General features: G+C 40.2%; 1 protein-coding gene across 3 annotated transcripts in view; it reads left to right on the top strand.

Annotated features, from left to right (window-relative positions):
* The window catches only part of pan3 (poly(A) specific ribonuclease subunit PAN3), a 201,037-nt gene that overhangs the window by 52,858 nt on the left and 123,662 nt on the right, over positions 1-24,517 (top strand). For all 3 annotated transcript variants that reach the window (XM_078545380.1, XM_078545378.1, XM_078545379.1), the window contains exon 5: positions 10,930-11,080. In XM_078545380.1, coding sequence (XP_078401506.1) covers positions 10,930-11,080 — 151 coding nt within the window. The remainder of the gene's footprint in view (positions 1-10,929; positions 11,081-24,517) is intronic.

The following is a 24,517-nucleotide window of genomic DNA, read 5'->3' as shown; positions in this document are numbered from 1 at the left end:
TAAGGTCAGAAGCGGGGATGTTTGCTAATGATTATAAAGTGTTCAGTACCATTTGCAACTGCTCAGATACTGGAGCAGTCTGTGCCTGCATGCAGCAAGATCTAGACAACATTGAGGCTTGAGCTGATAAGTGACCAGTAACATTCATGCCACACAAATGCTAGGTAATGACCATCTCCAACAAAAGAGAATCTAACCATCCCCTCTTGATGTTAAACGGCATATCTTCGCTGAATCCTCCATCTACAACATCTTGGGAGTTACCGTTGATTAGAAACTTCACTGGACAAGCCACGTAAATACTGTGGCTACTAGAGCAGGTTGCAGGCTGGGAATTCTGCAGTAAGTAACTTGCCTGTATGTGTGCAGTTCAGCTATACCCAAGAAGCTCAATACCAACCAAGGCAAAATAGTTCTCTTAATTGGCATGCTATCCACTACCTTTTAAGTATTCATTCCTTCCACCACCAGCACAAAGCGTTGGCAGTGTGTACCACCTGTAAGATGCACTCCAGCAATTCAACAAGCCTCCTTTGACAGCACCTACCAAACCCTCAACCTCTACCACCTAGAAGGACAAGGGTGGCAGATACATGGGAACACCACCACCTGCAAGTTCCTCTCCAAGCCACATACCAACCGAACTTGGAACTACTTTGTCTTTCCTTCACTGTTGCTAAGTCTAAATCCTGGAACTCTCTCCCAACAGCACTGTGGTTGCACCTGCGCCACATGGACTGCAGTGGTTTATTGCAGCTGACTACCACCTTCTTGAAGGCAATTAGGGATGAGCCGTAAATGCTGGCCTAGCCAGTGATACTCGCATGCTATGAAATAAAAAAAATGGAAATGAGGAAATACTTTAAATGAAAGGCTTGAAATTTCCTTTAATGGCCTACATTAATTTTATTTATCCTTTATTCCATTTATTCAAAAGAAAGAAATAGTACATTTTAGAATATGCAACATGCATTTTTATAGAATTTTTAATGTAGAAAATATCTTGAGATACATAACAGATAGGGAAGAAAAAGATCTGGAATATAAACCAATGAATGACAAGCCATAAGAAGGAGATTTAGAAGAGTGACTGATAACAGATCAAAAGGATGAATTTAAGTACATTTTTTAAGGATAGAGGGACTTAGGAAGGGAGTTCCAGAGAATATGGCAGAGACAGCTAACATATGTCACCAGTGGTGGGGCAGAGGGAAAACTGAGGTGCACAGATGGTGAGAGCTCAAGGATTAGAGAATGTAGAGAAAGGTATAAGTCTGGAAGAGATTGCAGACACAAGGTGAGGCAAGGCCTTAGAGGATTTGAAATGAAGCTTTTCAGTTCATTGTATTGGCAAATAAGCAATCCATATAGGCCAGCAAGGATTGATGAGAAAGTAGAATTTCCTTTGGGTCATGATTCAGGTTGCCAAGACAACACTGAAGAAGTTGCATCTAAAATTGTGCGTATGGGTTTCAGCAGTGATGTATGAATGGAAGCTCTCCGTATTGCAGAGGTGGAAGTACAGATCATAGTGGTGGATAGTATGTGGATTTTAGAGCTCAGTTCTGGGGTTAAACTGAATGACAAGGTTTGTGCAGTCTGGTTCAGCATGAGTGACTGGATAGAGAGAGGAATAAGGTTTTGGTTATATGAGCGTATGAAGTAGGAGCAGGAGTAGGCCATTCGGCCTCTTGAGCCTGCTGCGGCATTTGATAAGATCATGGCTGACCTGATTGTGGCCTCAACCCTGATTTACTTTCTACCCCTTATATCTTTTGATTCCCTTGTCAATCAAGAATCTATCCAATTCAGCCATAAAAATATTCAATGACCCTGCCTCCACTGCCGTCTGTGCAGGGAAATTCTACAGACTAACTACCCTCAAGAGAATAAGTTTCTCCTCTGCCTTAAATGGGAGACCCCGTTCGTGTCTCCTAGTTTTAGTGTCTCCCATAAGGGGAAACATCCTTTCAGCATCCACCCTGTCAAGTTCCCTCAGGATCTTTTATGTTTCAATGCGATTGCCTCTCAATTTTTGAAATTTCAATGATACAAGCCCAACTTGTACAACCTTTCCTCATAAGACAACTCCTTCATCCCAGAAATTGGGCAAATTAACCTTCTTTGCACTGCTTCTAATGCAATTATACCCTTAAGTAGGGTGACCAGTACTGCGCACAGTACTTTAGATGCAGTCTCAACAATGCCCTGTACTATAGCAAAACCTTGTAAAAAATGTTTCTTGGGATGTGGGCATTGCTGGCAAGGCCAGCATTTGTTACCCATCCCCAATTGCCTCTAAACTGAGTAGCTAGCTGGGCCATTTCAGACGGCAGTTAAGAGTCAACCAGATTGATGTGGGCCTGGAGTCACATGTAGGCTAGACCAGGTAACATACAAACATACAATTGCGGCCCTACTGAGTAGGTGGCATCAGTTGCATCACCTCTGTGTCTCAGCGTGTGGCTCCTGTAGAAGGGTGAGTAGCCATCTCTTCAAGGGATTTCCCTGTCTCCTAGGATCCATCCCAGTACTTTGGGAGTTGGAGAGAAGGTTTAAGGCAGCCTGGACTGGCAGAGGATGGGAGGAGTCATGACAGCAGCCAGGAAAGAGAGTGCTCACATGGAGGAAGGTCTCAGATCGAGTGGGCTTTGTGAGAGTGGAAGGCCTTCCTGTTGATGGATCTCATTGGCTTATCACTGAATGCCTTGATGGCCACATGGTGCAGCTGATGATGCCCTGCAGCTCAGGGAATCCAGTAATGGAGGCAAAACCCAATGCCTCTGTCCTGCAAGGCAGTGTCTGTCATCAAATGAATGTACCATCCAGCTCTGACAAAGGGGCATCAGTGACCAGTGAGATGTAGTGGTGTGCAGCTATTTTTGAGATGTTGCTAAATTCAGCAGCTGATCCTTGAAAGAAGCTAGAAAAAGAAGTCACAGTGACTGACCTCTGGCAAGGCATGGAGAGCAAGATCTTCAGCGACGAGGGCACACATATCTGTGACCATCTGCCTGGAGAGTTGCAGTCACCTGTGGCACTAATTTTTGGACATCTAGAGGTAGCTCTGTCTTCAGCAATCGATTCTGTATTGGGGGTTTGTGCCATGTTGCCCTCTTGCCCTTCATTCCCATCTCCTCCTGAAGCCTGGGGTTCTGCCTTTCCAGTAGAGGATATTGCCCATGACCTGACAGCTGTGCCCGCGTTGCCAGTTGGTGCCTTCCTTATGGTTGGGTGACAGCCCATTTGTCCTTGGAAGCCTTGTCCCCTGCTCTTCTGGCCCTGCACTGTCACAGGTGTGTCGACCCCATTCAAAGCCTGGGAGCTGAGTGCTCACTCCCCCAGCCACCTGTGTAGCATCAAGGGAGCGTCCTTATCAAGTCCCCAGTTTCCCTTTTGCGCTGCTGAACCTCTTATGGGACCAAGATGATGCCCTGGGAAAGCCATGACTGACTTTCCTCCCATTTAACACAGCTGAAAAATTCGTTAAGAGCTTGTTAGGGGGAACAGATCATCTGAAGAGAGGCAGACACAGGGAGAGTGGGAATCCTGTCACCTTCATCATTTCCATCCCTGCTTATGGATGCCCTGATAATTCAGCCCTATGTGAGACAGACAATCTGACAGCATAGATGTTTGGAGCTTTGAAGCTTCATTCATGGGGATAGGCTAAGTGACTTGTGTGAGATAAATATTGACATAAGCAGGTGAGTCAAATGACCTATTTAAGCATTCTATCATTGAAAGTTGAGAACAATGGGGACTAGTTTGCTACTTCTGATCTTAAACATCAGTGTGTTGTCAGCTTTTTCAAAAAGTCTTGTCCTTCTGTGGATTTATGTGACCTAGCTGATTGCTAATTTCAGTAATTTATGGCAACTGCTTTAGTTTTTAATTCAGAACAGTACTGTAAAAATATTACTGTTTTACTCAAGGCCAAGGGGAAAACTTCGCCAGGTAAAAAATATTCTGGTATGAAATCAAACTGGTAAAAAATTTGATTTGATTCCTGTGAGAGAGATTTAACCTGACAAAACAAATACTAAAATATATGTACGGTCATTGTTTCTCATTTGCCAAGTTGCTTTGTTTTTCCGATTGGGACAGCTTGGAAGTAAGATTTTAGTTGCCAAGTGGAATTTTGCTGTCCTGCGGTATTTATGTGTGGGAGTCAAAAGGTTTCAGAATTAATGTAGGCCCATATCAAACGTAATAGGCACTTCACCCACTAAATTATTCAATGCACTTTGGTTCGCGAAATATTATTAGAGAAAATGTATAAAAGTTGTAAAGTTTGCTGTTAATTCAAAACTTTATTTTGCTCTTTAAAAAAAATGGTGGTTGGAGGAACATAATTAAACAACATAAATTACACTGCAAAGTGGGAATTCAGTACATAAAATAACTGAATTGTCAGATAATTCAAATTAAGTGACTTGAAATTAAGAGCATACTGTATTTTGAAGATGCTCGTCATGAACGAACACAAGTACTTTAAGTGTCTTTAAGAGGGTTTTAGATTTTTCTTAACCTGTGTTAATTATGTATTGGCAATTGTCTTTCATTTTTTCTTTTGTTACCTCTTACTGTTGTGGATACAGTCTGCTTGTGCTTTTTCCTTGTTTCAGTTTTGTATTGGGCGTTGGTTGGAAAAAAATCAAAATGATTCCTCCATAGATGGTTATAGCATAGATGGTGGTCAAGTTGGTCCCATCGTACCTGTGCCAACTGTATTCTAAAGCAATCCAATCTCTCTCCATATCCCTGTATCTTTCTCTACTTGAATTATTTATCCAGTTTTTCCTTCAAAAGATGCAATAGTATTTGCCTCAACCATTTCTTGTGGCAAAGCATTCCATGATTCAGTAAGCTTCTGTGTAAAGAAATTTCTCCTAATCTTGTTCCTTGCTATTGATGCCCCAGCCAAAGCGAAGTTCTTCCTTGTTGACTCTAACAAAATCCTTCACAACTTTCAAAAACACTCGTAAATCTGCTCGATCTTCTGTCTCAGTGGAAATAGCCCTATTATCTCAAACTTCTCCTCATAACTATGTTCCTATCCACGATATCATGTAAGGCTCTCTATGACTTCAGTGTCCTTTCTATAATGGGGTGCTTTAAAATGTGGCTTGCATACTGTTGTGTAACAATTTATCATTACTTATGCGATCTAAGTTCTTTCAAAAACCCAAGATGATGATGGTCTTTACATGGTTTTATTTATCTCCACCTCACATAGTTGTCAGCCTTGGCTCAGCGGTAGCATACTCACCTCTGAATTAGAACGGTGTGCATTCAAATCCCACTCCAAAGACTTAAACACACAATCCAGGTTGACAGAAGAGTATGGAGGGAGCACTGCATTATCTGATGCTATATTAAGGTTTATTATGTTAATGCAAGGCCCCATCTGCCCCCTCAGGTGGATGTAAAAGATCCCATGCTACTTTTCAAAAAAGAGCAGAGTTTTCTCTGGTGTCCTGGTTGATTATTTATTTTTCAACCAACATCATTAAAACAGATTACAACACTTCACCAAAATAACTACTTCATTGGCTCCTTATGTCAAAATTACTCAATCGCCTGCAATTCCTAAGGTCATGAAATGTGTTTGTACAAGATTTTTCAGCCCCTTTGAAATAAAAGCCAATTTTTCATTGTCTTTTTGATTACTTTTGTACATGTTTGCAAGCTTTTAGAGATTTGTGTGCATGGACACCTAATGGGGCTCCTGATTTCTCACCATGAAGAAAATCTTTGGACTTGTCTTTTTTGGGATTCTTGAGAGAAATTATTCATTCCACTTTTCTTCACCTCTTGCACTTGATCTTCAATCCAGCCCTGGCTGATGAGTACTTGAAATTATATTATTTGGTGTGGTATACTTTGCATTGAGACCACCTAGACAATTGCAGTTTTCCCCGCACTACTGTAGATAGGACATGAGCAGGAAATGTGGTGTGCAGGACGACTTAATTAGACGGAATGGTAAATTTCAATTTCCCTACAGCAGGTTGAGATGCAGCAGTAAAGTCAGCGGTGTGTTGATGTCTTGTCAAGTATAGCACCAGCCTGTGGTGGGTTTGTACTTGTAATATATTTGTATGCCATAAAAGCTCATTAGTGTGAAAAAGTTTTGAATAATGTCCTACCCTCGGGATAAAGTCAGTGGCACTTGAGAATCTCCTGGCACTCAGTTCACGTTTATTTAAAGATGGCATGCACTAGTGGCTTTGTATAGTTGTAAGGTCAGTGGTTTTCCTTGTTTAACTCTACAGCACAAGGGAGGGGAGCAGGAGAATGGCAACTTGCATGGAGGCTCTGGACTGGCAAGGGTGAGTCATTGGTCGGGGCGGGGGTGCAGAGTGGGTTGGAGCATGGAGGAATGGCAGAAGGATCCATAGGAAACCAGAGTGGGGTTGGGGTCGTGGACGAATGAAATGGGAAGGGCCTGGCACCCTGGGTGTGGAGGAGGTAGGGGCAGTCATTCAAGATAAGAAAATTAGAGCTCTAAAAGGCAGTTCCAGTGCTGTTCAAATGTATACCTATCTCAGGTTGTTGGCTGGCAGAGTTCTTACAGGGCTTTGAGTTCACCTACAACATTTCGATTTATCCCCACATCACAATGCATAGAAGGGAGGTCCAGCTGACCTTGTAAGTTCAGCCATGTCCCAAGAAGTGGTGAGTACAACACAGAATCACGTAATTTTAATGGCACAGAAAGAGGCCATTCGGCGCATTGTGTCTGCACCAGCTCTCCAAATGACCATTATGACCTAGTGCCATTGCCTTGCCTTTTCCCCGTACCCTGCACATTGTTTCTATTCAAGTAATCATCTAATGCCCTTTTGAATGGCTCGATTGAAGCTGCCTCCACCACACTTCCAGGCAGTGCATTGCAGACTTGTTGTGTGAAAAAGTTTTTTCTCACATCACAGTTGCTTCTTTTGCAAATCACTTTAAATCTGTGCCCTCTCATTCCTAACCCTTTTATGAATGGGAACAGCTTTTCCTTATCTACTCTGTCCAGCCCCAACATCCAAACACTGGACACTTAACATGAACGTTCAATTAAGAGTAAATTAAAAAGCACAACACTGTTTCTTCCACAATAAAGGAAATGCCCCCAACTCCCCTGTAATCATCAGTGCCTGCCAGCTAAGAGATGTGTCAGTACATTTAGCTCTGACTAAGCTAGCCTTGACAAATAACGATGCCAAAATGAAACCATTGTAATGTGAAAAATTTGCAAGTGAAATTTAATTTTGGAAAACAACCATGCCACCTTTATGCTCTCAAGTCTTATGTTGATGGCAGTGTAGTTGGGCAAGAAAGTTGTGGCTGTGATGCAGAGTATCCCTGTTTGTCCAGGATGCTCTTTCGTAGGCTACCTGTACCTGTGACATTGTCAGCTGATGGTGGGTTTCACCAAGCTTCCCCTGCTGCTGGATTGTACGTGTTTTCCATGTATAGTGCCGGCGCTTAGAATTTTAATTGTAATCACGTAGGAAACTGAAAAAAGAGAGAGAGAGCATAAATTACGCACAGTTCCGGTTAGGACATCGTGAATGGCACACTGTTGACAAAATCCTGGCCACCAATACAGTGCTGCATGAATAAACACCACAATGAGTGGAGTCTCTCAAAACAACTGGAACCACTAGCATATGCTTTAGATTGTAGCAAAATATTATTAAAGCTTTTAGAATTCAGTTAAAGGTAATGAATTATGTTTCTTTTTTTGGCCTGGTACTAACCCTGTTTATAAATGTAAGAGTTTTAGCTTCTTCTAGTTGACCATTTTCACACTTTTCCAGTTATAGTCTGATTCCTGTTTTTCTCTAAATCTAGATTTTTTTTTAAAAAAAGGCTTTAACTTTATCCTGCATATTTGTGGGAGGATGACCTTAAATTAGCCAACTATTTAAATGACAGGTAATTATGAAGCTGCTGGTTGAATTTAAATAATTAATTTAATGAATTGCTAATTGGACTACTCTGGTCAATATGTTGTTTTTATGTTGATAGCTATTTACAGCACTAATTTTAAAAAATTACTGAAGAGGATTGCATGAATTTAAAGGATGCCTTTTTGAAAGTGTCAATGACCAGTTGACAGTAGTTAGTAAGGAATGTAATTGGTTGGTTTTATTAATTAGCTGTGTTTCTACCAATCTGCATTGTTGGCCTTCTGTTTCCAGCCTTTTGATCCCCATTCAATAGTTGGGCTTCTGTGATTCTGGATTAACTATGCCTTGTTCCTCTTTGGTACTCCTGACCAAAACAGTCATGAGAAGCTTGTGGGCTGGAAGAAACTGACCCATGGGTTGCATGTTTGACACCCCTCTAATAGAAACTGCCTTATTTTGCTTCCTACTCTTGGTATCGAACACTCAAGAGTGGTGGACATTAGAAAAGGTGGAAAAATGTTTCCCCCCCCCCCCACTGATCTCATCTTTAATGAGCACAAATAATAGATATTTAAACATAAGAGGTGGTTTGTTTTGAATTCTTAACGCTTTGCTGCTCAGTTGATAAATATTTTACTGATACCATTGCAAACGTTATCTACACAAATGTGCTCTTGAAGAGTTGGGATTGGCACTGCCACTACATGTCAGCTAGTTTCCTGAGAGTGTGTACATGCATGTATATAAAAATACGAGTCTGATTTGGGAAAAGGGAAGAAATGTAGCTACGGCTTCTATAATTTACAAAATTAATTACATTGGTCCTTGAAGTCTATTTTAACATTTAATTTTTTTGTGAAGAGAATGTTCTATATTTTATGCTGCTCACACAGTTTATACTTGACCAATTCAATGAGAAAAAGTAGAGGAAAATATACTATACAGGCTCCAGCCTCTCCTGGATGATAAAGGGACACTTCCAGGCAGGTTCTCTATTTTGAGCAGACAACATCAATTAGGTTGCCGTAACCATCTTTGAACGTTTTTTGGTGTCTAGCACAAACCATGTTCTTTTCGTTTAGTAATTGCAGTATTTATATTTTGAGAATTTTTTTAATAAAAGGTTTCAAATATTCTGAAAATTGCAGAAAACGTTTTAATGCAGTGCAATTGCACCAGTGTGATCTTTAGGCTGTTATAGTGTCAAAATCTTGACACTAAAGGCCGGATTTTTGCTGCCGAGGTGGGGTAGCTCCAGTCGTGAAATTTCCCAACTCAGCAGACCCGCCTAGATATAAAGAGCCCTGTCACACACAATTGCGCTCTAGAGAGGCGGGGTGGGATCAAGTAAGGCCCGCCGACCCCGAAAGCAGGTTGGAGGCGGCCATGAGAGCAGGCAAATGTCAAGGCCTGCCTTGGTTCTCTGGGACTTTGTCCTAGTTGCTTTAAATGCTGGCTGGCCGTCTAGCCCTCACCCATCACACCCTTTCACCCCCCACCTGCTCCTCATGCTCTCTCCAAATCCCCACATGCCCCCATGACATCTCCATGCCACTTAATGTTTTAAATGCCAGTTAATACAGCCTCTAGTTTGTGTAATCTCTCCTTGTAATTTAATCCTAGGAGTCCAGAATTGTTCTGGTAAATCCACACTGCACTCCCTCCAAGGCCAATATATCCTTCCTAAGCCTAGATTGCTAACAGTACCCTAGGTGTGGTCTACCTGGGGCTTTATAAAGTGAAGCATTATTTCTACTGTCTTCTGTTCTAGTTCTCTAGATATAAAAGCCAGCATTCTTTTAGAATTTTTGGTTATTTTTCCATTTCTCTTCATGACATTTTAGAGCTCTATGCACCTGGACCCCCATGTCTCTTTGCTGAAGCACTGTTTCTAGGTTTTCATCATTTAGAAAGTAACTCTTTTGAGTCAAAACAATAAACTAAATCAACAAAAACAAGGGAGAAATCAAACACAGCCCCTAAGTCAGGTCAGCTGTAAAATCAAGGAAAAACTGTAAAGGAACCTTACAAACATGAAACTAAGATGTGATTAAAGGGGTCAACAAAACACCCCAGTCCCCGCGGTGCCCACCGGGCACATCATTTAGAAAGTATCCTGTTCTATACTTTTTAGGTCCAAATTGGATGACCTCACATTTTCCTACACTGAAATTCACTTGCCATAGTTTTTCAATCAATGTAGTATCAATACCTATTTGTAACTTTATGCACTGCTTACAACGCTATCATCAACAAACTTAGATAAGTGGTTTTCTATTTATTCCATCATAAGTTGTTAATTTGCAATGAATAGTTAAGACTGCGACACACATCCTTGTGGGAAACCACTAGTCACATCCTACCAATTAGAGTTCCTGCCCATCATCACTACTCCCTTTCCTGCTACTCAGCCAATTTCCTAACCAGGTGAATAACATGCTTTCAGTTCTGTGAATTTCAACTTTAGCTAACAGTCCCTTATGAGGTACTTTATCCAATGCTTTCTAGTAATCCATAAACATTCCCCAGTTCTAATACCTCTTAGTCACCTTATCAAAAAAATTCAATCAGATTGGTCAAGTATGACCACACTTTTCAAATCATGCTCGCTGTCTCTGATTAGCTGGATATTTTCAAGGTGTTCAGTCACCTTATCCTGAATTATAGGCTAGCAATTTCCTGACAACAGATGTTAGGTTAATTGGTCTATCATGCTCTGAATTCTCTCTGTCACCCTTCTTAAGTGAGGTAGATGCTGAAATCCTTTTCTTTAATTTATTTATAAACTCAGTTTCCAAGTGTTTTTGATGTGAATATGTGCAGGAGTGAAAACTCTCATTGATTAATCAAAGTTCCAGTGATGGGACTCGTTTTTACATTTTAGGTTCCCAGTATATCTTTTTTCTTTTCCTTTTGATACAATTTTCAAAACTGTAAAATGTGAATATTAGGTTAAGTGCCATATAATGAACTCAGGTCATTACGTGAATAATTGCCTAGAATATTATTTTATCGCCAGACACCGAATCCAGCTGCAAATGAATTCATCCCTAAAGGAGGATCAACCCCTCGGCTAAGTTCTGTGTCCCAATCGAACATGTCAGCCTTTTCACCAGCCTTGTTCTCTCATCCGTCCTTGGGCAGTCCATCAGCAGCTGGGTTAGCCCCAGGTAAGTTCATAGTGATTCAGTATGTGCTAGTAAATGCTCTTGTGCATTTTGTCTTATATTGCAGAAATGGACAAAAATTGAAGCAAGCTACTTGCTTTAATGCCACTTATAAACTATTCTAAAGAATAAAGAATGGAAGAAGTTATTTGAGACCAAAGTCCTCAGTCCATTATTGCACTGAAGGGGAAAATGTAGCTGAAAAATGTTCTTCCTTTTTACCTAGTGTGAAAACAGCTGGTGGAATTATGTCTTGTTAAATTGTTCAGATCAGAAAGACCCGCATAGAGAGCATAAGTGTTGCAAGGCCCAGCTACTATTTGATCTTGCATTTGCATTTACATTTACCTGTGATAAGCATCTAAGGCTAGAGAAGATGTTGATCTCTACTCTGTCCTGTACTGGTTGGCTAGAAAAGGATCTATCAAAACCTTAGCCAAGCATGCTGTTTTTCATTCGGGGATCTAATGGTATTTATGAAATAACTTCCATGTTTTAAATGGATCGCTGTCCCACTGTTCTATTCTCAGCTTTTTCCTCTGTTGGAATGTGGGGTGGGGGTAGCGGGAAAGGGGGACTGTGTATGAGGATGTGTTAGATTCCTGGTCGCTACTTCTATGGGATTTTTCATTTGTGAACATTTGAAAACAGATCAGGCTTGCTTGTGATGTTGTCTGCTGTTGAATAGGTTGCTTATTTATGCCACAGCTCACCCATGAATATTAGCACCTTTGGTCAAGTACCAGTTGGCAACTGACACCTGTAGAACTGTCCCAGCAAAGAATCAGTGCCTTGAGTTTTAAAATTCTCATGCTTGTGTTCAAATTTCGTCTTAGCCTTGCCCTCCCTATTTCTGTAACTCCCTCCAGTCCTACAACTCTCCAAGAACTCTGCATTCCTCCAATTTTGACTGGATTTACACCACCAACTTCCTTCCTGCCACCATCTGCAGCCATGCCTTCAGTTGTTGAGGCCCTAAATTCTGGAATTACCCCCTAAACATGTCATAAGATCATAAGAAATAGACACAGGAGTAGGCTATTCAACCCCTCAAGTCTGCTCCGCCATTCAGTAAGAGCATAGCTGATCTGATCTGGGCAAAACTCCACTTTCCTGTCTGTCCCCATAACCCTTGATTGGGAAGGCAAACGGGATTTTGGCCTTTATTGCAAGGGGATTGGAGTATAAAAAATAGGGAAGTGTTGCTACAGCTGTACAGTGACGTAGTGAGACTGCTTCTTGTGCACTGTGTACAGTTTTTGGCCTCCTTACCTAAGGAGGGATATAATTGATATGGGAACTGTTCGAATAAGGTTCCCTCTGATGTTTTCTGGGATGAAGGAATTGTCTTAGGTTGGCCTATACTCATTGGAGTTTAGAAGATTAAGGGATGGTCTTATTGAAACATACAAGATTCTGGTGATCAAAAATCTGACTAACTCAGCCTTGAATATCTGCAATGACTCGGCCTCCACTGCTCTCTGGGGAAGAGAATTCCAAAGTCTACCGATCCCCTGAGAGAAGAAATTCCCCATCTCCATCTTAAACGGGAGGCTCCTCATTTTTAAACTGCCCCCTGGCTCTAGACTCCCCCACGAGGGGAAACACCCTCCCAGCATCCACCTTGTCAATTCCCCTCAGAATATTGTATATGTCAATAACATCATCATCTCAACTTTCTTTACTCCAATGAGAATAGGCCCACCTGCTCGACCTTTCCTTATAAAACAACCCCTTTTCCCCAGCAAACAGCTGAGAGAACCTTCTCTGAGCTGCTTCCAATTCGATTATATCCTTCCTGAAGTAAGGAGATCAAAATTGTACACAGTACACAAGATGCAGTCTCACTAAGGAACTGCACAGCTGTAGCAACACTTCCCTATTTTTATACTCCATTCCCCTTGCAATAAAGGCCAACATTCCATTTGCCTTCCCAATCCCTTGCTGTGCCTGCATGCTAGCTTTTTTATGATTAATGTACCAGGACACCCAGAGCCCTTTGTACCACAGATTTCTGCAGTTTCTCTCTACTTAAATAATATTGTTTTCTATTGTTCCTGACAAGCTCACATCTCCCACATTATACTCCATCTGCCAAGTTTTTGCCTACTCACTTAACCTATTTATATCCCTTTCCAGACTCTTGTGTCCTCTTGTCAATTTGTTTTCCTACCTATCTTTGTGTCATTACCAAATTTAGCTAGCATACACCCAATCCTTTCATCCAACTAATTTAGATTGTAAATTGATCCCTGTGGGACTCCACTAGTTACAGTCTGCCAACCTGAAAATGACCCATCTATCCTGATGCTTTGCTTCCTGTTAGCTGATCAATCCTCTATCCATGATTGTATGTTACCCCCAACATCATGAGCTTTTATCCCATGTAATTACCTTTTATGTGGCACCTTATCGAGTGCCTTTTGGAAATCCAAATATACTGCATCTACTGGTTCCCCCTTATCCACCTTGCTTATTACTTCCTCAAGAACTCCAATAAATTTGTCAAACACAATTTCTCTTTCAGAAAACCATGTTGACTCTGCTTGATTGTGTTATGATTTTCTAAATGTCCTGCTATTACCTCCTAAATAATGGATTCAAGCATTGCCCTTGATATTAGTTTAACTGACCTATAGTCTTCTGCTTTCTGTCTCCCTCCTTTCTTGGATAGAGGTGTTACATTTGCAGTTTTCTGATCTTCTGGGTCCTTTCCAGATTCTGTGGAATTTTGTAAGATCACAACCAATGCATTCTCACACTCTGCAGCCACTTTTAAGACCCTAGGTTGCAGGTCATCCTTCCTCCTTTTAGACGATCCTTAAAACCTTCCCCTTTGATCAAGCTTTTGATCATCTGTCCTAATGGCTTAGTGTCAAATTTTTGTTTGATTATGCTCCTGTGGAATGCCTTTAGATGCTTTGCTACTTTAAAGGTGTTTTATTGTTGCAATTGTTCATGGGAGAATGGAGAAAAATTAGGGAGGATAAAAATAACAGTACTCTAGTGGAATAAGAATATGTACCCTCCAAAAGAATAAATTCTGACACATCCCGCATATTTCAATTGAAAACCTTTGGCCATTTCAAAACATGAATGAAACTTTAAAGTTCATAATATTTGTGCTTGAGTCAGCATGAGAATTCAGAATCTACTCTCTGCTTAATTGCACCTGCCAAATAACTGGACTTGTAGATATGTCCTTTGAGTGTTTTTCTAATTGGGAGGTCATATGTACTGGATTCCCACAAGATGCATTTTTACTGCAAAGATTTACCTTCCTTTTGCACAGAAGAGATTCAAATTTACGTTGCCAAGTTTATGAAAGTGCTTTCAATTGTATTCCTGTTTTAACATGTATGCAATTTGATGCAATTTGAGCATGACTGAGAAGATATGCCTTTATTCCAAATCCCGCCTAAGTTAAAACTGCTGGTATTAAGTGTCAAAAGATGGTATTTGCAGTGGGGACTTTCTGGTTTAGCACCAGGAAAGTAGGAAAACTTCCACATTTGTTCTTTTTCTTGTCACTTTTCTTCTCCTGAAGCTGTTGACTACTTGCTACATTCTTCGAATGCCTCACCCAAATCACCAGTAGACAAGTGTGAACCTTGAATGAGGGTTCACAGACTATCTGATCTGAAGGGAGAATCAGTAATTAGAAGCTGGAGCTGAGGTCTATTTGTAACATGCTTTTTGTAATCCTGGCTGCAATCGAATAACTCTGTATAGACTGCGGATTGAATCTTGGTCCTTCTTGGATTGACTGGCTTAGGTACATGCTGGACAAACATCCTGAACATTTGAGCACCATCTTTCGCATTTCTTCACCCTTCCTGTAGCAGGAATCAGACTAAGATAATAACTTGGATCAAGGCTGTGGTCCAAAATGGCCTGGCCTTCCCCAATAATTTGGTTTACAATGGGACCTTTATCACAAACATTGAAAAATATTTAATGTTGATTTTATATATAGTAGAAATTTTTGGGGTGGCGTATATTAGCACAGTTTATTTTGAAGTTTGAATTTTTGATTTGCCCCTGAATAATGTATATTTCTTCACTTGCATGGTTTAAATGGTTAGCTTGAGCTTTCTTTATCTTGGTTAGATCTTTCACTCTGGTTTAACCTCCCTTAGACTCTGGTACCCAGACTCAAAATCCTTAATGATTTTTGTGGATGCTTCCTAGTCATATAGCTAGGGGTGTAATAGTAGTTTTTGATGAGGATACGTTTACATCTAGGAAGCTCTGAGGGTATGCTTCCTCCAGAAAGTTTTCATTTTGATTGTTCTTTTACGCATTCCTTAGCATTTTGAAGTATTATTTTCTTTGTCAAATAGACAAATCCACTAAGCTAAACAGAAAACAACTAAAGTTAAATCGCAAAAATCTATTTGTTTTTTGATTTCAGACTTTTTCTTGGTTTCAGGATATATTGCTGAAAAACTACCAATCAATTATTTTGTGAAGCGAATTAGACATCTAAACAAACTAACCTTGTTTTTTTTTCTTTAAATAACTATTGCCTCTTTACAATCACCACCTTATGCAGTATGTGACAGTTACATGACCTATGTGCTTTCCCTCACCTTAAATATACTGACCCAGTAAAACATTTTGCAGCAGGTAACATTTTGTATGCTCTACATTGTAGTATCCAGTAACTGTATAGGTCTTTGTCCTGTATTCCTTACCAGTGCCCAACAAAAAGTCTTTATATCTCATTCTTGACAACTCAAATTGACCCAGCATCCAAAACATTTGGGGAGCAAATTCCTGATTTCCACTATCCTTTGTGCGGAAAACACTTGTCAAGGCCGTCATGTGCATTTTTGTCTCGCGTTCAAACAGCTGACTGGTACCATAGTTAGACCCTGCAATTATGGCACCAGTACCATACCTTTGTGCCAAGTTCTTCCAGCAATTGAAGACTTTGTAATAAAGGAAGCAACAGCAGGCTGATGAGCTTCACCTCCTAGCTGCTTTTCTGTTTGGACTTGGTACAATGATCTCTCTGGTGAAGCAGATTTAAGGAGTACTAAAAATTATTAGGCATCTATAAATACTTAAGTTATTGGTAATCTTGTGATAAGTCAACATAGATTTTTAAAGGGCAGGTCATACTTTAGTAAATTTAATTCTTCTTAAGGATAATGTTACTGTGATAGAGAATGCCGTGGATATGCTAAATCTGATTTAAAAAGAATACAGCATAAGTACTCAGAAAATGATATATAGCATCACTTTGTGTGGAGCTAAGAATTGATCAGGGTTTGGAGGAGCCTCAAGGCCTCAATAGTAGTAGTTGTGTTAGACAGTATGCAAATAAGGAAATTAGAGGTGCATATAACAAGGATAATATAGTAACCATGAGGGGCATTAATCTTCATATAGGGTGGGAAAACCAAAAATGCAGTAATAGTGTTAAAAACCAGTTTATGGAATACATTCGAGATAATTTTCTAGATCAGTATGTCAAGGAAGCAACTAGGGAACACAGTTTTAGATCTATTATCGTGCAATGAGGTAAGGTTAATTAATGACTCTTTATTAAAGGAGCCTCTGAGGCTGAGAGTGATTTCGTTAATTATGAATCTAGGGCCTGAAATCTGAGAAAAGCAAGCTACATAGGTTGGAGGGGTGAGTTGGCTAAAGTGGATTGGGAAACTAGATTAAAAATATGACAGTAAATAGGCAGTGGTAAACATTTAAAGAATTAATTCTTATTTTGCACAATTGTACATTCCCTTAAGGAATAAAAACATGCAAAGTAGTCAAACCATGGCCAACAAGCGAAGTTAAATATAGTATTAGATTAAAGCAAGAGGCATATAATGTTGACAAAAAGATAGTAAGCCTGAGCATTTTAAAATTCAGCAAAGGATGATCAAGAAATTGATAAAGAGAAAATAGAATGTGAGTAAACTAGTAAGAGATGTAAAAGCAGGCTGTGAACGTTTCTATAGATCTGTTTTAAAAAAAAGATTAACATGAGAGGCAGAGACAGGAAATATTATAATGAGGATTAAAGAAATGTCAGAGATGTTAAAAACTTTGTATCTGTCTTCACCGCAGAAGACACACAAAACATTCTGGTAGTGGTGTGGAAGCAAGGGTCCATTTAACTTAAGGATAATTGGTATTAGTATGAAATAGTACTGGAGAAATGAAGACTAAAAAGAAATGAAAGACTAAAAGCGGACAAGTCCCTTGGACCTGATGACCTATAACCTAGTGTTTTAAAAGAGGTGGCTATTGAGATAATGGATGCACTGGTTTTGATATTCCAGAATTCCCTTTATTCCGGAATGGACCCTTTCTATTGAAAAGTAGCAAAAGCAACCCTGCTATTCAAGAACGGAAGGATCGCTAAACCATGGAACTATAGGCCAGATAGCCTGACAACTTTAGCAGCCTTCCATCTGGTGAGAAGATGGTTTGCGCCTTGGTGGTCAATTCTGTGTTAAATATCACCCAATAATGCTCAAGACCCCGACTCTGGATTGGTGGACTCTGTGGCATTTGCTGCAGGTGAAGACAATGGGCTGAGAAGGTGCGGGATTCGCTGGCCACTGTTTTCTCTGGGCCCTCTCCTCGGCCAACTGAGCACTCCATTTCTCCTCACCTCTTCCAGTTCCCCTCCAAACAGTCAGCTTTCAGAGGTCATGACAGTCAGTGATTGTCTCCAGTTGCCTGTGTCAAGACCTCACTTACAGGTATCCTTGTACCGGAGGTATGGGCATGCAGCAGGTGACCAGTTCACATACAGAAGGTGTTTGGGTACATGGCTGTCATACATTCAAAATAGCTGAGCCAACACATGTTGTTGGCTTAGTAACCTGTGTATACTGATGGAATTAGCACATTCCAGGACACCTGAGTTGTTGACCTTGTGTGACCTTGTGTTGCTAAGAAATGTTGAGGATATGTCTGAGACTGTTCAGTCTTTTAGCCTGCCTAGCATATGTTGGCCAGGTCTCAGTACTGTAGAAGAGTGCATTGAAGACGCAGGCTTGGTAGACCCGCAGTTTGGTGTTTTCGGTCAGGCTGCTGTTCCACACTTTTATTACTCAGCTTAGACATATTAGCTGCAGCTTTTGCAATGCCCAATATTGATTTCAGCATCAAATAGCAATTTGCTGGTGATTGTGGAGCTCAGATACGTGACCCTAGCAATAACCTCCAGTGTCACTTGGTCAGTGCTGATTGGCAGTATGGCAACATCCTGGACCATGACATTTGTCTTCCTGATGCTGATGGTCAAACCAAACACTTTACAGGCATGAGAGAGTCTGTGCATTTATGACTGGAAGTGCTCCTCTGTATGGAATACTCGTGCATGTTGTCAAAAAGAAAATGGGGAACCATTGGCCAGTTAACCCGATATCAATGGTAGGAAAAATGCTAAAGCCTTTTATTAGGGATGTAATAACAAGACACTTAGAAAATCATAGTATGATCAGACAAAGTCAGCATGGCTTTATGAAAAGGAAATGGTGTTTGGCAAATTTATTAGAGTCCTTGAGGATGTAACTAGTAGGGTAGATAAAGGGGAACCAGTAGATGTCGTATACTTGGATTTCCAAAAGACATTTGATAAGGTGTCACAAAAAGGTTAATACGCAAGATAAGGGCTCATAGAATTGGGCTTGATATAATAGTATGGATAGAGGATTGGTTAACAGACAGGAAGCCATTTGGGGCAGACTGTAAGTGTTGGAGTGCCGCAAAGATCAGTGCTGGGGCCTCAACTATTCACAATATTTATTAATGACTTAGACAAAGTGACAAAGAGTAATGTATCTATGTTTGCTGACTATACAAGGCTAGGTGGGAATGTAAGCTGTGATGAGGACACAAAGAGATATAGACAGATCATGAGTGGGCAACAGGTGGCATATGTGGTATAATGTGGGGAAATGTGAGGTTATTCACTTTGTTCGTAAGAATGGAAAAGCAGATTTTTTTTTAAAGTGTGAAACTTATAAATGTCGATGTTCAGAGGGACTTGGGTGTAGCCATACAACGAACACAAAGTTAGCATGCCGGTACAGCAAGCAAGTTGACCTTTATTGCAAAGAGATTGGAGTACAAGAGTAAAGAAGTCTTGCTACCATTATAAAGGCCTCAAGATTGCTTTGGAGGCAATACAGCAATGGTTCACTATATTGGCCCCTAGGATCAGAGGGTTGCCCTATGATGAGAGGCTGATTAAATTGGACCTATATTATTTGGAGTTTAGAAGAATAAGAGGTGATCTCATTATAATATACGAGATTCTGATGAGGCTTGACAGGATAGACATTTTCCCCTGGCCAGGGAACCTAGAACACAGTCTCAAGATAAGGGGGTGATCATTTAGGACTGAGATGAGGAGTAATTTCTTCACTCGAAGGGTTGTGAATCTTTGGAATTCTCTACTCCAGAAGGTTGTAGATGTTCCATCGTTGAATGTATTTAAGGCTGAGATAGACAGATTTTTGGTGTCTGAGGGATAAAGAGATATAGGGAGCAAGTGGGAAAGCAGAGTTGAAGTCAAAGATCAGTCATGATTGTATTGAACGGTAGAGCAGGCTTGACGAGCCACATGGTGTACTGCTGTTCGTATTTCTTGTGTTCATATGCTCTTATGTCCTTGTACATAGATCACAGAAAGTTAATTCAGAAAGAAAATGGTACATTAGTCTTTTTTACGAAAGGTCTGGAATGTAAAAGCAAATAAATTTGACTGCAATTATTTAGTGCCTTTTTGATATTGCACCTGGTGTACTGTGTACAGTTTTAGTTTTCTTACAGAAGGAAGGATATACTTTGGAATGTATGTGCGATGTAGGCTTACTAGACTGATTCATGCAATGAGGGATTGTCCTTATAGGAGAAATTGAGTAGATTAGGCCTATATTCCCAAGAATTTTGAAGAATGAGGTTTGATCACTGAAACAAAATTCTAAGAGGGCTTAACAGAATGGATACTGGACTTGAGAGTCTAGAGCTAGAGGTCACCATCTCAAAGTAAAGATTGGCCATTTAGTGCTGAGATAGGGAGAAATTTCTTCACTCAAGCGTTGTGAATGTTCAATTTTTGAGTATGTTCAAGTGAAAAGTCATTTAATTTTTGGGTATTAAAGGAATTGAGGAGTATGGGGATCGTGCAGGACGTGTAGCTGAAGTAGAGGACCAACCTCGCTCTTACTGAATAGTGGAACAGGCTTGAAGGGACGAATGGTCTGCTTCAGTTCCTATTTCTTATGTTAAGAGACTTTTTGTGATGAGCTCCATGTTATTAAATGTAATATGGTCTTGTAGTTAGAGGAATGACTGAGGTTTGAAATGGAGATTAGGGGCAAATAAATGTTTCATGAGTTGACATACTGGGACCTTGTACTCATATCTATATGTACGGTAGATCGCAACATATAAGTCGACCTTTGAAGCGCTCAAAAATCCTTCCAAAAACGGTCGACATGTATGCCAAGTATAAAATATCAGCCAGTGTGGGTGGTTGCCATTTTGAAATTTGAAAAAATAACACTGGTAATTCAGATTGAATTAATGTGGCACGGTTTATTGAATGAATTAATTGTACGTGGATATCTTTAACCACAATCAAAGTGTTTTAAAGCCACCAAATTCATTGCCTTTGGCATCTGACGCAAAGAGTTCATCAAATTCATTTTGAGTCACTTTGGCTCTGGCATCATCGTAAGGATCCCACTCTGTGGATCGGATGTGGCACTTCAGAACCATCCCTCCACAACAAGTCATCTTTCTCTCCATCCATTGAATTGGATATTCCGCATTTTTCTGACTGATCTTATGACACTTGGTGCACTAATAGCCTCCCACGATTTGATCATGAAACCACACAAAACATCAAGTGGAACAGAGCGCATATTTCCACTCTGAAGGTTTTGTTTCTCCATCATCTACCTTATTCCATTTGGCATAAACATGACCCTTGAATGGCTTGTTGAGGCACACATCCAAAAGTTGAGCTATGGACATTAGACCCCCTGGTATAACTGTAATTTGTGTGCTATTTTCTCATAGGCACATCTTGATCTCTTCGATTATATTGGATCTGAACATGTGCCATACTAATGAGCTGCATTGTTATGTAGGCCGCCGGAACGCCTATTCCACACATTATCAATCTGTAACTTCACTCCATCCCTATCCATCCAACCGTTGTCATAAGCATGCATAAAAACTGTTGCAGGGAACTTGATGATCATGGTCTTATGTTTGAAAATTACCATAGGTATTAATTTTGTTCCGTTAGCCACTAACCAGGCCAGTACTACCATACATTTTGGCTTCTCGCATCCTGTTGTTTTCACTTGATCCTTTCCACTCCACAATTTGGGTGGCTGGGCATATTGAAATTCATAAGCGTTTCATCCATGTTGCTGATGTGGCATAATGGTTACCCATGTTTTTTACTGCTGTCTGATGATGAATCGCTGGAAACTGGTAATTTTGGCATCAAGGTCTTTGGCAGTTTCTGAGCAACCATGGTCTTCTGCCTCAGCACTAGACTGTTTTGTTTCATAAAGCAGCAACACCAACTGTTGGTCTGAAATTTTTGGCCACAGTGTTTGATTTGACCCACTTGAGTGCGTATGTACGCATTGTATTTCTGGCGACAATATAACCATTCTAATAACTTTCAAGGACCCATTCCGATACATTTTTCTCAAGATCAGGCCAATGGCTGGTCCCTGTTCTGATGGCCTTTGGTCTTGGGCATCTTCAGAATAGATTCCCCTTTGTTCCATTCTCACGCCAGTTTTCCACAAAACGCTGAATTCTCTCACTGCAGCACAATTATTTAAAGAATTAGCAAGTGTTACAATTTTTAACTTGAAAGCAGCTTCATTTGTTTTGCTGGAGGACTCATTTCTAATGCACCATGCCAAGCGCGGTCTGCTCTGTGTGGTTGTGTCTTAAACTCCTATACATCTTCTTTGCAACACAGCCATAACACCTGGTTGATCCCATGCGCCAACTTACTGTATAAGGTAAGTAAAATATGAATTTCTGGGATGAAACATTGGGGCTGATTACTAATGCTAGTATAGCATTTTGTAACTGAAAAGGGGTGGTCGACTTATATGCTGAGTATGTGCAGAAGCATGATTCTTGGTGCAAATAAAATGGGGTTATCTTATTGCCCGGTCAACTTATGTGCCGCGATCTACAGTGAATGATTTGGACATGGGCATAGAGGGAATAATGTCAAAATCTGTTGATTATACCAAATTAGAGGGCATTTCAAATTATAGGAAAGAATAAGATAGAAATAATTTGCAATGATGCAGGCTTTCATTACTTCAGGACATCATAATGTACCTTAAAGCCAATTAGATACTTTTGAAGTGCAGTCAATGTCGTAAAATCATTGATGGTGGCAGGACAGGTTGCGAGAGCGGTTTATAAAGCATACAGGATCCTGGGCTTTATTAATAGAGTACAAGAACAAAGGGATTATGTTGAATTTGTATAAGTCACCAGTTTGGCCTATGCTAGGGTATTGCATCTTTTCTAGGCGCTGCACTTTAGGAAGGATGTGAAAGGTACAAAAAAGATTCATGAGAGTGGTTCCAGGAATGGGAAACTTCAATTATGAACATAGATTGGAGAAGTTAGGACTGTTTTCCTTCCAGAAAAGAAGGCCGAGAGGAGATTTGTTATAGGCATTCAAAATCATGAGGGGCCTGGACAGAGTAGATAGGAAGAAATTGTTCCCACTCATGAAAGGATTGTGAACGAGAGCACACAGATTTAAAATAATGAGTAAAAGAAGCAAAAGTGAAATGAGGAAAAACCTTTTCGTGCAGTGAGTGGTTAGGGTCTGGAATGCACTGCCTGAGAATGTGGTGGAGGCAGCTTCAACAGAAGCATTCAAAAAGGAATTAGGCTGTTATCTGAAAAGAAAGAATGTCAGGGTTATGGGGAGAAGGCAGGGGAATGGCACTAGGTGAGTTGCTCATTCGGAGAGCCAATGCAGACATGATGGCATGATGGACCAAATGGCCTCCTGCACTTTAACAATTCTGTGATGGGAAAACATATGTTACGGCCATGTGAGGAGGGGTAAAAATGACTCTTCTATCCTACCACTCCCAAGTCTGACCATAGCAGGGTTTTTTTGTGCATTTGTAAGGATGAAGGTATTTACTCACTGTCTGTGCTTTACCATCCCCATGTGCTGATTGCAAAGAAACTAGTCTGCCAGGCTTTCTTGAGTTTAAGATAAAAAGGGATTTGTTTTTATTGAGTCAGAAGCCTGCCCAGGTAAAGATATAAAAATATTTAAAAAGGTAAATCCACGCCCGACCTTTGCATCTCTCACACGCACAATCATGCAAAATTACAAAATAAACAGTAGGAAGTTGTTTTCTTAGCCAAATCAAAGTTCAATGCTAAAAGGTAAGAAGAAAGAGTTCACTGTTATGAGTCCTTGCTGGTAGCAGATTTTTCTCTACAGTGATCTTGAAATTCCAGTTGAAACACGTGTAAAACTGCAATTGTCGGAGGCAATTTCTTTTCAAAACGTAATCCGTCTTTTCCAGAAGTCGATAATTTTTTGCACCTGAGAGAATTTCCATTGAAAAGAACTCATCTCTGTGCTGGATTTCAAACCTTATAGAGATAGGGTCCTGAATATGGGAGGGAAGAGAAGGAAGCATATTAATGCTTCATTGGCAGGTTTTCCAGACTACTGTTTTAACAATTTGTGTGCACTATTAAAAAAGATTTCAAAAATGGTTATTCTAATCATATGACACTCCCCCCAAAATGAAGATTTCAGAAGGTATCTGCTTAGCTAATGCCTGAACAGACTGTGTCAATTGCTCCATGGCCTATAATGCCCCAGCTATTAGCTTCTGAATGATTCATTATCCATCTTGATGAGATAGGGGGGAAAAAACCTCTCCATATAGCTATTGTCCTGGTAGACGTTCTGTCTCTGCTTAAGAGGTGGCCTTATAGAAATACAAACACAAGGTTCAGTACAGTTTCAACAAATCTTTTGAAGTAGTTCTTGACATCAGTGGGTGTGAAATCCTATAGAAGGATGTCATGGCATGTCCGAATTGTAATTCACATTGGAACTTTCCAGAAATTGGTCAACTTGCAATACCAGATGTCAGGTGACTTGTGGCAGTCACCTTAAGTCTGTGTTGCTGCTTGCTTTTTGAAAAGCCCTTTTTAAACAGTTCAATGTATGTTTGATCAGCCAATGAAATTACAAATTACAATCACTCATGCAGAAGTCACATTGTGACACATAAGACAAATGTAGTTAAAATGAATGTGAAGTACCATTTGGGGAATAAGAGCAGAGAATGAAAAAATATCATAAACAGTAAAATTCTCAGTGGATTAAATGAACAGCGAGATCTAGAGTGCAGATACACAGATTTTTAAAAG

This window comes from Cetorhinus maximus, chromosome 7 (assembly GCF_964194155.1).
Source record: "Cetorhinus maximus chromosome 7, sCetMax3.hap1.1, whole genome shotgun sequence".
Classification (NCBI taxonomy): Eukaryota; Metazoa; Chordata; class Chondrichthyes; order Lamniformes; family Cetorhinidae; genus Cetorhinus; species Cetorhinus maximus.
The sequence above is the reverse complement of the archived record's forward strand: the minus strand, read 5'-3'. Positions and strand labels throughout refer to the sequence as shown.